Here is a 12,440-nt window from a genome sequence, read left to right as displayed (position 1 = left end):
AGCAGCCCCCTCCCCTGCTCGCTTGAGCCCTTGCCACCCTGGAGTTGCCTTAGCGTGGCCAGGGGAAGCACTGGCTGGTGGGGCAGCTTTCTTTGCTTCCCTCCCGCAGAACATTCTGTGTCCACTGGGAGCCCCTTAACCCACTTGCTATGGGCCCCCACACCTGTCCTCTGCCGCAGTCCTGCAAACTGTGCTCCTCAAAGGGGCAACAGACTACCCCTCCCCTCCCCCCTCACGGTAACTGGACTTTCCAGTCAAAAAGGGTTGCCAACTCTGACTGAAGCTATACCAGGAGATTTTTTTCCCAACATGTTGTAATGTCATTTTCTTAAAATAGCCTATTAAAATCTCCCGGATTGCTTTCAATAGTCACTGGGAGATCGATGCCGATTCTGGGAGACTCCAGGCCAATCCTGGAGGACTGGCAACCCCAGACTCCTGACAACCCTACTTTAGGGCTCCTAATGCAGCCCTTTAAATGAACTTTAAAGTATCCTGATTGTGCGGGGGATTGTGTTGTGAGACAGAGAAAGGGAATAGGAAATAGACAATTGTTGGAGTTGGGGGAAGAGAAGCAGCCAAGCAGGGAAGACCTTTTCTTTAAGTCCTGACTATATTGAAATAAATAAATAAAATATATATCCGTTAAAAACCAGGCAGAAAAAAATCTTATTTCTCCCATCAAAGAGAACAGGTATAGGGATTCAAAAAAATTTTTTTGGTGGTGGTAGGGTCTAGATCTATATTAGTACCAGCTGGCCAGCAAATGTAGCATCATCTGGCCCAGCTAGCCAATCAAAATGCACCTTTGGACAAACTTGTCCTAAGCCAGGATCTAATATAGCATTACGTCACCACAGAGTATGCAGATTGGTTTGTGCTGCATCTGCCTCGTATGTTGAACATCATGAGAAGTGTGCTGGTAATCTAAAGAGTGATTTATTGCTACTAGAAAAGGAGGACTTGTGGCACCTTAGAGACTATAACAAATTTATTTGAGCATAAGCTTTCGTGAGCTACAGCTCACTTCATCGGATACATCCGAGGAAGTGAGCTGTAGCTCACGAAAGCTTATGCTCAAATAAATTTGTTAGTCTCTAAGGTGCCACAAGTACTTTTTGCGGATACAGACTAACACGGCTGCTACTCTGAAACCTGTCATTATTGCTACTAGAGTCTAGTTTGTAAATTAAAAAAAACCCCATTTTAAACTGATTTTGGGATCAAGGTAACACCCCTTTATGAAAGATGTGGGACTCTATAGCACATTCTGTTGGACTGGCGATAGTGACAAGTATCCGGAGACCGTGGAGATAGGATGTGAAAAGATTGTTCTTCCTTGCCTGTTGCAGGAATGAGACAGCCCACAGTTCTGTGTAAAAATCTGAAATTTCTCTTGGCTTAAACATAGTAGCAACTGAACAATTTTACTCTATGATTCAAATCTTGGAGCTGTTCAAAGTAAAAGTTTCATTATAGACTCCTGTGATTTCTTAACGTTCCTAGGGAAAGAAAATTCCACAGGAAGGTGCTGGTGATGGGGAAATTCAGAAATTTGATGGAGCAGGATATGATAAAGACCTGGTTGAAGCACTGGAAAGGGACATTGTATCAAGAAATCCAAGCATTCATTGGTATGAGAATTTAAATTCTTTAGCCAGGTTGGAGGGGAAAGAGCATGTCCTTTCATTAAATTGGGACCTTAACTCTTTTAAAATGGCAAACAGCCATGACTTTCCAAATAGGGGAAACAAGCTTCTGGTTCTAATCGCATACTAATTTGATTGCTGAGTAAGACTTTCATTCTTAACCAGTATGATATGCAAAATGTCCATTACAAGTACCTACTCAAAAGCCTAACTGCACCCCAGAGAACATTAAAAGTATTGTTTTAATGATCACCAGGGATCCTAGAAATCCATTTGCAATGGGGAAAAACAAGGAAAACCATGGATTTTGCGTTTTCACAGAGAATCTTTAGTTTTTACATTTTGTGAAAAAATAAAAACATAAAAACTGTTAACTATATTTTACTGAAAGTACCAGTGTCACTTATTCAGTGTGTGCAACCTCCCCCTCTTGTGGTTGATTTTTGAATGCGCTTTAAATTTACAGTGGAACCCTGTTTATCTGATCTAATTGGGACCAGGGCCAGATTGGATAATCAAGAGAATTTGCAAGAGCTTCCTACCCTTATTTCGATCCCAAGCTGCTGATGGTTCGGTTAATATGGAGAGCCAGATAATGGAGGCTTGGCTAAACAGGATTCTACTGTATATCAATAAAACATGGTGTTCAACTGATACCTATATGTACTGAGGGTAGTTCAGCGTTTCATTTGAATCAAGGAAAACCACAGATATTTGATTCTTTATTAGAGAGTTTTGGTCTTTTTAACATGGAAAATTAGGGTCCCTGATGATCACGTGAGCCAAAACAATTTTTAATTGAGTATCCTAGTAACCTTAGCTGAAAGTAATTTTTTTCCTGCCTTTCACAGGAGAGGTCAACGTAAGGTCACAGATTTATAGCAATGGTCTCAATAGGAACATACTGGCATAATAAAAAGGATAGTGGTACACACAATACTTTTCTGTTTTTCATGGCTTAAAAACAAAGTGAAATGTTATGCTTTCTAAATTTGTCCCGGTCTTTTGCAGGGATGACATAGCAGATTTGGAAGAAGCCAAGAAATTATTAAGGGAAGCGGTTGTTCTGCCGATGTGGATGCCTGATTTTTTCAAAGGGATCAGAAGGCCGTGGAAGGTGAGAATGCACGACCACGTTCTGCAGACTGGTCATGGCGCTTTCATGTATGCCATGTTGTATCTACATGAGCGTAGCATCATGTGCTCATGCTTCCTTGCACTGATGGTATACTGTAGTATGTATAGCTATTAGACTGCCGTAATAGCCTAAAATACACATTTATTTAGCAAAGATGGATAATTGTTTAATTATAATAAATGTGGGATTGATCCAGAGTAGCTGGGCCTCAGTAAGTGGGAGCCCAATTTGGATCTGGTTCACAACTTGAAAAAAAAATTGTTGAGGAAGCATGTGAGCTGCTGTGTAAACAGAAAATGAAATGACCTACCTTTTGGTTCGGGACTAATTGTCCCTTATTCAGCGAATGACTTACGATACAGTTGTGGAAAAGAAGCCCTTGAGGAATACCACCATGATTTCAACAATTTCCATCCCACCATCAACCTCAGCCTGGACCAGTCCACACAAGAGATCCATTTCCTGGACACTACGGTGCTAATAAGCGATGGTCACATAAACACCACACTATACCAGAAACCTACTGACCGCTATTCCTACCTACATGCCTCCAGCTTTCATCCAGACCACACCACACAATCCATTGTCTACAACCAAGCTCTACGGTACAACCGCATTTGCTCCAACCCCTCAGACAGAGACAAATACCTACAAGATCTCTATCAAGCGTTCTTACAATTACAATACCCACCTGCTGAAGTGAAGAAACAGATTGACAGAGCCAGAAGAGTACCCAGAAGTCACCTACTACAGGACAGGCCCAACAAAGAAAATAACAGAACGCCACTAGCCATCACCTTCAGCCCCCAACTAAAACCTCTCCAGCGCCTCATCAAGGATCTATAACCTATCCTGAAGGATGACCCATCACTCTCACAGATCTTGGGAGACAGGGCAGTCCTTGCTTACAGACAGCCCCCCAACCTGAAGCAAATACTCACCAGCAACCACACAACAGAACCACTAACCCAGGAACCTATCCTTGCAACAAAGCCCGTTGCCAACTGTGTCCACATATCTATTCAGGGGACACCATCACAGGGCCTAATAACATCAGCCACACTATCAGAGGCTCGTTCACCTGCACATCTACCAATGTGATATGTGCCAGCAATGCCCCTCTGCCATGTACATTGGCCATACTGGACAGTCTCTACGTAAAAGAATGAATGGACACAAATCAGACGTCAAGAATTATAACATTCAAAAACCAGTTGGAGAACACTTCAATCTCTCTGGTCACTCGATTACAGACCTAAAAGTGGCAGTTCTTCAACAAAAAAACTTCAAAAACAGACTCCAGTGAGAGACTGCTGAATTGGAATTAATTTGCAAACTGGATACAATTAATTTAGGCTTGAATAAAGACTGGGAGTGGATGGGTCATTACACAAAGTAAAATTATTTCCCCATGTTTATTCCCCCCCCCCACCCCCCACTGTTCCTCAGTCTTTCTTGTCAACTGCTGGAAATGGCCCATCTTGATTATCACTACAAAAGGGTCCCTCTCCCCCCCCCTCCCCCGCTCTCCTGCTGGTAATAGCTCACCTTACCTGATCACTCTCCTTACAGTGTGTATGGTAACACCCATTGTTTCATGTTCTCTGTGTATATAAATCTCCCCACTGTATTTTCCACTGAATGCATCGGATGAAGTGAGCTGTAGCTCACAAAAGCTTATGCTCAAATAAATTTGTTAGTCTCTAAGGTGCCACAAGTACTCCTTTTCTTTTTGCGGATACAGAGTAACACGGCTGCTACTCTAAAAGTTGTGGGCTTGTCACTTCATTGAGTTAGTTATGATGATGAAGTCCAGGAAGATATTTCCTATTGAATATCTTCTTTATGGCCCTGATTCAGCAAAGCTCTTAAGCATGTGATTAATGTTAAATACATGAGCAGTCCCAGTACTTAAGGCCCAGATTCAGCAATGTACTTAAGCACATATTTGTTCTAAATACCTAACCAGTTAGTAGTTAGGGTGGCATTGTGGCTTCCCTTTCATGGCTGGAGCTTTTCTTCTTCACTTTGCCCTGTGGGAGAAGCAGACAGAATGTGGCTGTTAACCTTCTCTAAGCAGATTCGTGTGCCGGTGGTCCTGTGTGGGGAGGGCAAGGCCCCTCTTCCCTCCTAAACCCATTGGTGCTCATAGGCCAGCACTCTTCCTGACTAAACATAGGTGTCATGCATTTGCAGCCATCACTTTCTGAACATCCAAGAGTGGTTGTTTCCTTTCTCTGACCTGCGTTTGTGCCAAGAGGGCCCTGTCTTTAGTTGGGCATCCCACTGCTCCACTAGTGGTAGTTAACCCTGCAGTGATTTCATCAAACCACTTACTCCCTGCCGTGCATATTAGCTTCTTATTGGGAAACACTGGATCAACAGAGCCAAAGAGGAAGTGTAAAGAAGGCTTTATGTTTATAAAAGTTTTTAACTAGTCAGTAACTGCCAGGCTCATAGGTTGTATAGAGAGAAAGCAGCTCGTACTTCCCCCGCCTTCCCCCTTGTGCATCTGTCTAGCTTAGCTAGCAATTCAGGCTCACATTGTGCACCGATCCTTGTATCTTGTGCATCCCCGGAGTTGACATCATTCTCCCACTGCTTTGAACCCTATGAGGTCATTCACACCTGTGCAAAGTGAATGTAAAATGCTACCATTCCCACTTGGTAATGTTACACCTTGTTTACATAGGGATAAATGATGACACAAGGTGTAAGACAGTGAGCAGTTAGGCCCCTTGAATTCATTGGCATTGGATGGGGTATATTTCAAGACAGAACTTGGCCCTCTGTATCGCTATTCATTTTAAGACTGAAGCCTTGTCTAGAGTGGGTTTTTAGCCTCCAGTTTAGCCAGACTGGTGCAAACCCCTAACGTGAACACAACTTGCACAGGTACAGTGTGATTTGAACTGGGGCAGTTTAGCTCTGCTTTCAATCCAAGGTCAGTGCTGATGCAAATCAAGTTGCACCAGTGTAAACCATGAGGTTAATAGATTTTAACTCCAGAAGGGATCATTGATCATCTAGCCTGACCTCCTGTATATTCAGTACCCCCTCGTTATAACAAACCCCTCAGGATCCACACCATTCGTTTGTTAGAGCTAGGGGTTTGTTATAGCAAAAGAGCTCTTCCAGCACAGGGGCTGTGGCTCGAGGTGGGATCCAGGGGCTGGGTTCGTTACTGTGAAGGGAGTTATAGCAAGGACGTACTGTACAGGCCACAGAATTGTATCTAGTTACCCCTGTGTACCCCATGGTCCTCCACTAGTATTGCTGTACGGGTGGAATTCTAGCAGGGACTAACATTCCAGTGTGGACCGTGCCTGGATGAACTTGCAGAACAGGAGTCCATTTATCTCTTATAGTTGCTGCCTGGGAGTTTAGGATAACTTTGGCATCCTTATAAAGGGAAGTGCGGTGTCAGCTCTCTGGAAGGAATATGATCGTTTGTAATTTAATTTACCGATGAATGTCTGTGGGAGCTTGCAATAGCTAAGTGTTAAATGGCAATAAAGGTATTAATGGTTAATGGAAAATGTAGGCACAGAGAGGCTATTGCTCTTGATGAGCATGGGGGAAAACATTTTTGAATAATTGTATTCCCGGTTGATTTGTTTTTATAGATTTCTTCCATGTCATTCTTTGTGCTCCTTGCGGTAAATTTTGTGTAGAACAGACACAATTTAATTTGCAGCATGGATCGCGTTTAACAGATATTTTATTGTTGTGGTATTTTATGTAAGATATTAATTGCAAAGCACATTATGATGTGCAAATCTAATTCCAGCTCATTTGATTACCCTTGAAACACGGTATGACTTTACCTTAGTAAACTCTTGTTAGTATGAAATCAAATCTTGTATTTGCAAAAGAAAGCTGCTCAGAAAGCTGCCATATTCGTGACAGCAGAGTATTTGGAATCTCCGTATTTCTTCTTGTCCTTTCTGGGTGGAGAAAACATTGTGTCTTTCATTACCATGATGGCTGCGGGAGGCCCACAGTTTGGAAAGCAGATTTTCAAAGTGTCTTGATGAATTCTATTTAAAGTAATTAATTATCAAGTATTACTCCCCTCCTCGGGGCAGTTCTAACCCTACTAGAGAAGGGGAAATGGTCGTTACCACCACTCATTTTCAGGAACTCTTGACATGAGAGACCTTTTAAAAACTAATGCCTTTCTTCAGTCAAGACAATTAGCAAGCCCCAGCATGGACTCCTAATTTGGGCCCTGAGAACTTTCTGTCCATCCATAATATCTTGTACACTTCAGTGAACAAACAGGCACTGATGTAGAGGAGACTAGTGCTCTCCCACCTTGCCCTCTCTTTTACCTGGATGGGAGATGGAAGGATGGTTAGGCCACTAGCCTGGGACTTGGGAGAACTGGGTTCATTTACCTGCTGTGCCATGGACTTCCTGTGCGATCTTGGGCCAGTCACTTAGCCTCTCTGTGCCTCAGTTCTGTCTCTGTGCAGTGGGGATAATAGTCCTTCCCTACCTGATAGGGGTGCTGTGAGGATAAATACAGTAGATTTTGAGACACTCAGATACTGTGGTAATGGGGGCCATGTTAGTACCTTAGTAAGAATAAATAACATGAGAAACCCACATATGCAATTAATGGTTTTAGTGAAACGAGTGCTTGGGAACAAAAAGGAGGCCCAGGCATATGGCAGAGTTATGTTTTTAAGCAATTAAAATGCAGAACTTGGGTCACATTTAGACCTAGTGCAACTCAGCTGATTGCTGTGGATTAGCATTTTGCTTACATCAGGGCTGAATTCGGGGGTCTCATCTTGTCATTTATTTATTACTCTGTATGGAATTTTAGGGTGTTCTGATGGTTGGCCCCCCTGGGACTGGCAAAACCATGCTAGCAAAAGCCGTTGCTACGGAATGTGGGACAACATTCTTCAACGTTTCCTCCTCCACTCTGACGTCCAAATACAGGGGCGAGTCTGAGAAGCTAGTCCGCCTGTTGTTTGAAATGGTAAGTCCTCAATGCTAGGGACCTTTGTTGGTTTATCAAGCCCCTCACAGCACATTGTTGCAGGATTGAGTTCACTATCCCTGAAACCTCTCCAGTGGATGGGTGTGCACGCTTATATAGCAGGCCCTTCTTGATCATAGAATCATAGAATATCAGGGTTGGAAGGGACCTCAAGAGGTCATCTAGTCCAACCCCCTGCTCAAAGCAGGACCAATCCCCAATTTTTGGCCCAGATCCCTAAATGGCCCCCTCAAGGATTGAACTCACAACCCTGGGTTTAGCAGGCCAATGCTCAAACCACTGAGCTATCCCTCCCCCCAAAATGTATTTTTTATGATGTATTTTTGAGGATTGTGGAGTAAATTACCCTTGTTTCTAGAAGCAAAATGTGTTTCATCTATTTTCTCTGTTCCAAACTGAAGGTTGGTTTCTGAAAATCAAGGGCCAGATCCTGAACTGCAGCTGAGAAATATTTACACACAGTCTCACCCCAGGAACTGTGCTGTGTGTGTGGGTTGGTGCAAATATGCCATTTACCCTCTCCTCATCCTTATTTGCTTCTGCACTTCCAAGATGTTGCCCATTAAAACACCTTACGATTTTTAGATAGACTGAAAACTGAATCTTCCCTCCCCTCCCAACCTTTGCCTTCACAAGAAGCACAATATGTATATTACAAATAGTATATTTTGATTGATCCCCCACCTCCTTTGCAGGATCAAGACCTAAGAAAACAAAGTTCAGATGTAGAATAATTGCTATCGGTCCTCATCCTCAAAGGAAAACTGCACAACACTTTCAAAAGATGAGCCTGGGAGCTTGTGATATACCCAGGGTACAATCTAGACCAGGGGTGGCCAGCCTGTGGCTCTGGAGCCACATGGGGCTCTTCAGAAGTTAATATGCGGCTCCTGGTATAGGCACCGACTCCGGGGCTGGAGCTACAGGCGCCAACTTTCCAATGTGCCGGGGGGTGCTCACTGCTCAATCCCTGGCTCTGCCATGGGCCTTGCCCCCACTCCACCCCTTCCTGCCCCCTCCCCTGAGCCTGCCGTGCCCTCGCTCCTCCCCTTCCCCCTCCAGAGCCTCCTGCACGCCATGAAACAGCTGATCGGGAGGTGCGGGGAGGGAGGGGGAGGTGCTGATTGGTGGGGCTGCCAGTGGGTGGGAGGTGCTGGGAGTGGAGGGGGGAGCTGATGGGGGGCTGCTGATGTATTACTGTGGCTCTTTTGCAATGTACATTGTTAAATTCTGGCTCCTTCTCAGGCTCAGGTTGGCCACCCCTGATCTAGTCTAACGAGTATCTGTGTCTCCCTTGCCCTATAATCTTTAAACTGATTTGCAGCTGTAGCCTCTAGTCTGGACTGCTCACAAACAGCCTCCCGCATGCAAGTCACTGCCTGCTATGTCTGCGTGTGTGTGCTGCAGGGTGACCTCAGCCCACTCCCTGTCTTAAATTCCCCCCCCCCCCAGAGATATGTGTCCTGTACTGCCCAGCCCTCTCCTGGACAATACAAGTATGTTAAGTTCCCCCCCCCCCCTTTTTTTTTTTAAAGATGATGATATACCAGCTTAGTATTTCAAATAGTTCTTTAGACACCTCATTTTAAACATACTGGATTAGATAAAACCGTAAAACAAGTTTATTAACTACAAAGAGAGATTTTAAGTGAATACAAGTAATGAGGCATAAAAGTCAGAAGTGGTTATAAGAAAAATAAAGATAAAACACAACTAGCGCCTTAACTATGTTAAATGCAAAGCAAAGTTTTTCTCACCACATGCTCTCAACAGACTTACTGGCCAAACTTCTTAGGCCAGGACCCCTTCTTCTGTTTAATGGCTGCTTCCTTTGTCTCTTCTCGTGCAGTGAATTGATGGGCAGAAAGAGAGGGAGGAGACAGGGTGCCTTGGGGTGTTTGTCCCCCTTTTCTGTAGTGTCAGCCCCCCATTTGGAAAACATTTCCAGCTGAGATTTGGGAGACAGAGAGTCTACAGAAAGGGATCTTCCCAGCTGCTCTTTTTTCTTCTTTTGTTTTCTTTTGTTTTCCTTCTTTTGTTTTCCTTCCTGCTTGATGACTTTGTTTAGTTCTTAAATGCAGATTAAGCAGAGCACATTCTTTTGTTTGAGACAGACCTGTTGCCACCTCAGTTTGGAACATGTGTTAATAACAACATACAGGGAAATCTTCAAGGGCGGCGGGTCACACAGGCTGGGGGCAGCTCAGCCTCCCCAAACAGCCAGGCATGACCCCGCCCCCTGCCATAACTGCTCCCTGCCTGTGGCTCCAGTTCTCCGGCTCCAGCACCCGAGTGCTCCGCTGGTGGGGCTGGGGCCCCGCACTGCCCGCCTTCCCGTGCTCCTGAGCTGAGGAGGCTGTGGCTGGCGGCCACCCGCTGTGCCAGGGAGGCTGGGGTCGCCCGCCTTCCCGGTGCTCCGGGGATGGGGAGGCTGGGGCCATGCACCGCCCGCCCTCACGGCGCTCCTTTGGGGATAGGGGGCTAGCTGTGGCCATGGCCGGGGTGCGTGGAAGGGAGGGCTCAGCTCTGGTGGGGGATGGAAGGGGTGGGGCCTTGGTCGGAAGAGGTGGGGCTAGGGGTTAGCCTCCCCCAGCCGGCGGTTCATGCGCTGCCCATGGAAATCTTATAACTGCACGTTCAGTGTTGCCGCACATTTTATCAGGACAGCATTGACGAGCAAATTGAGTCTTCAAATGATACCTTACAAGGCATACTTTGTATAAAGATTATTACAACAGTGTGTAGGGTGTGGACACGGTACATTCTGTCACAGAGCTGAAATTCATTACTCTGCTAGTGGCTAAAAATCATGGACTGAACAGAGACGCTGGATTTATGGTTTATTACAACAATCCGTACCCATCCCCTTTTTGTCTTATGACTGCAGAGGTGTTAATGGGCCACTCTACCTTGAATGGTCCCTTAGAATTAGGGTGACCAGATGTCCTGTTTTTAAAGGGACAGTCCCATTTTTTGGGACTTTATCTTATATAGGCACCTATTACCCCCACCCCCTGTTCCATTTTTTCACAGTTGCTATCTGGTCACCCTACTTAAAATACATGCTAAAGAATCTGTTCCACCTTGTATTTAGCTGTGCCATTTGGAGTACCTTTCCCGGACCCAAAGAGCTCTGTGTTGCTCAAAAGCTTGTCTCTCCCACCAACGGAAGTTGGTCCGGTAAAAGATAATCCCTCACCCAGCTTGTCTGTCTAATATCCTCAGACTGACACAGCTACAACTACACTGCATACAAGAAAACAAGTAACACACACAGACTTCTGCACATGCTTAACTTTCAGCACTTGTGAAAGTTAACCATTGACTTCAGTGGTATGACTGTGTGTGTGTGTGTGTGTGTGTGTGTGTGTAAAGTTCGGCACATGTGGAAGTCTTTGCAGGGTCAGGATCTTAGATGAATTCTTCTGTGCCTGGGACATATCTTCCATTTGTTCAGCACCTAGCACAATAGGGCCTGAAGTCTGACTGGGGCTTGTGCTTGCGACTGCAATCTAAGTAATTGTATTTTCACTTCAATAAAGGCAAGGTTTTATGCGCCAACAACAATCTTCATTGATGAAATCGATTCCATCTGCAGCCGCAGAGGCACCTCCGACGAACATGAAGCAAGTCGCAGGGTCAAGTCGGAGCTGCTTGTTCAGATGGACGGTAATTGGTGTTTAGATACCTCAGAGTGGAGCTGCTGTTTCTCTTCTGGTTTTGTGACATGCTTTGTAGACACTTCATTGTTCAGAAATGAGTAGAGCTGGCAGAAAACAATCACCTCTTTTTATTGGGGGAGGACGGGGGCGGAGGAAGCGATCTCTTTAATTCACCATCTTTTGGTGAATGAGAGAGTCCAGAATATTTAATTTTTTTTTAAAGTATATTTTTTTATAAACATGACATGGCTGCAAAAGTTTTGTTTAAGCCATTTTTGATAAACTTTAATTTGAAAAATGTAGCCTGCTCTAGGAGAAGCATATTTTGGACATTCATGCAGTTTAACACAGACCTTTGTGTGTGGTGCAGTGCACAGGGGGTTTCTGCAGTACAAAGTTGTGAACAAACGCCTTCCTTGATTCTCCCACGCAGGGCCTCTTTGTTGGATTTGACTAGACCAGACCTTGCATTGACGACTAGTGTCATTTCATTAATAATATGTACCATTGGATCACTGTTCTCTGTATATGTACCATTTAACACCAGCATCAAAGGAATATTTATGGTACAGGGGTCTGACCACCCACCACTCTGTCGTTGCTGTTAGTCATTGTAGGGCAGCACCTCCAAGTGTGTAGGCATGTCCAGAGGCGGATTAAGGTTTCCTCGGGCCCTGGGCCAGAGCAAGTGGTGGGGGGGGACGACCCACCCCACCCCACCCCTTCCACCTGCTGTCCTGCCCCAGTTCCACCCCCTCTGCCTGCAGCCCCACCCATGGCCCCATCCCTTTATGCCCCTTTCCCCAGGCCCTGCCCTTGTTCCCCCCTATTCTGCCCCTCCACTGCGGCCCTGCAACCCATTTGCTACTTTCTAGCCCCCACCCCACTGGGGCCTTAGGACTGGAGAAGCTCTGTCCCCCCACCACAGCCCCGGCTGCAGCGGGGAGTGAGAGCTCCCTGAGGCCGTGGCAGGTAGC

General features: G+C 45.3%; 1 protein-coding gene across 5 annotated transcripts in view; it reads left to right on the top strand.

Annotated features, from left to right (window-relative positions):
• Positions 1–12,440, top strand: part of KATNAL1 (katanin catalytic subunit A1 like 1) — a 55,395-nt gene that overhangs the window by 34,526 nt on the left and 8,429 nt on the right. For all 5 annotated transcript variants that reach the window (XM_074959134.1, XM_074959124.1, XM_074959107.1 and 2 more), the window contains 4 exons: positions 1,507–1,634; positions 2,661–2,766; positions 7,622–7,780; positions 11,344–11,470. In XM_074959134.1, coding sequence (XP_074815235.1) covers positions 1,507–1,634; positions 2,661–2,766; positions 7,622–7,780; positions 11,344–11,470 — 520 coding nt within the window. The remainder of the gene's footprint in view (positions 1–1,506; positions 1,635–2,660; positions 2,767–7,621; positions 7,781–11,343; positions 11,471–12,440) is intronic.

This window comes from Natator depressus, chromosome 1 (genome assembly GCF_965152275.1).
Source record: "Natator depressus isolate rNatDep1 chromosome 1, rNatDep2.hap1, whole genome shotgun sequence".
Classification (NCBI taxonomy): Eukaryota; Metazoa; Chordata; order Testudines; family Cheloniidae; genus Natator; species Natator depressus.
Note: the sequence above shows the minus strand (reverse complement) of the source record. Positions and strands in the feature narration are given on the sequence as shown.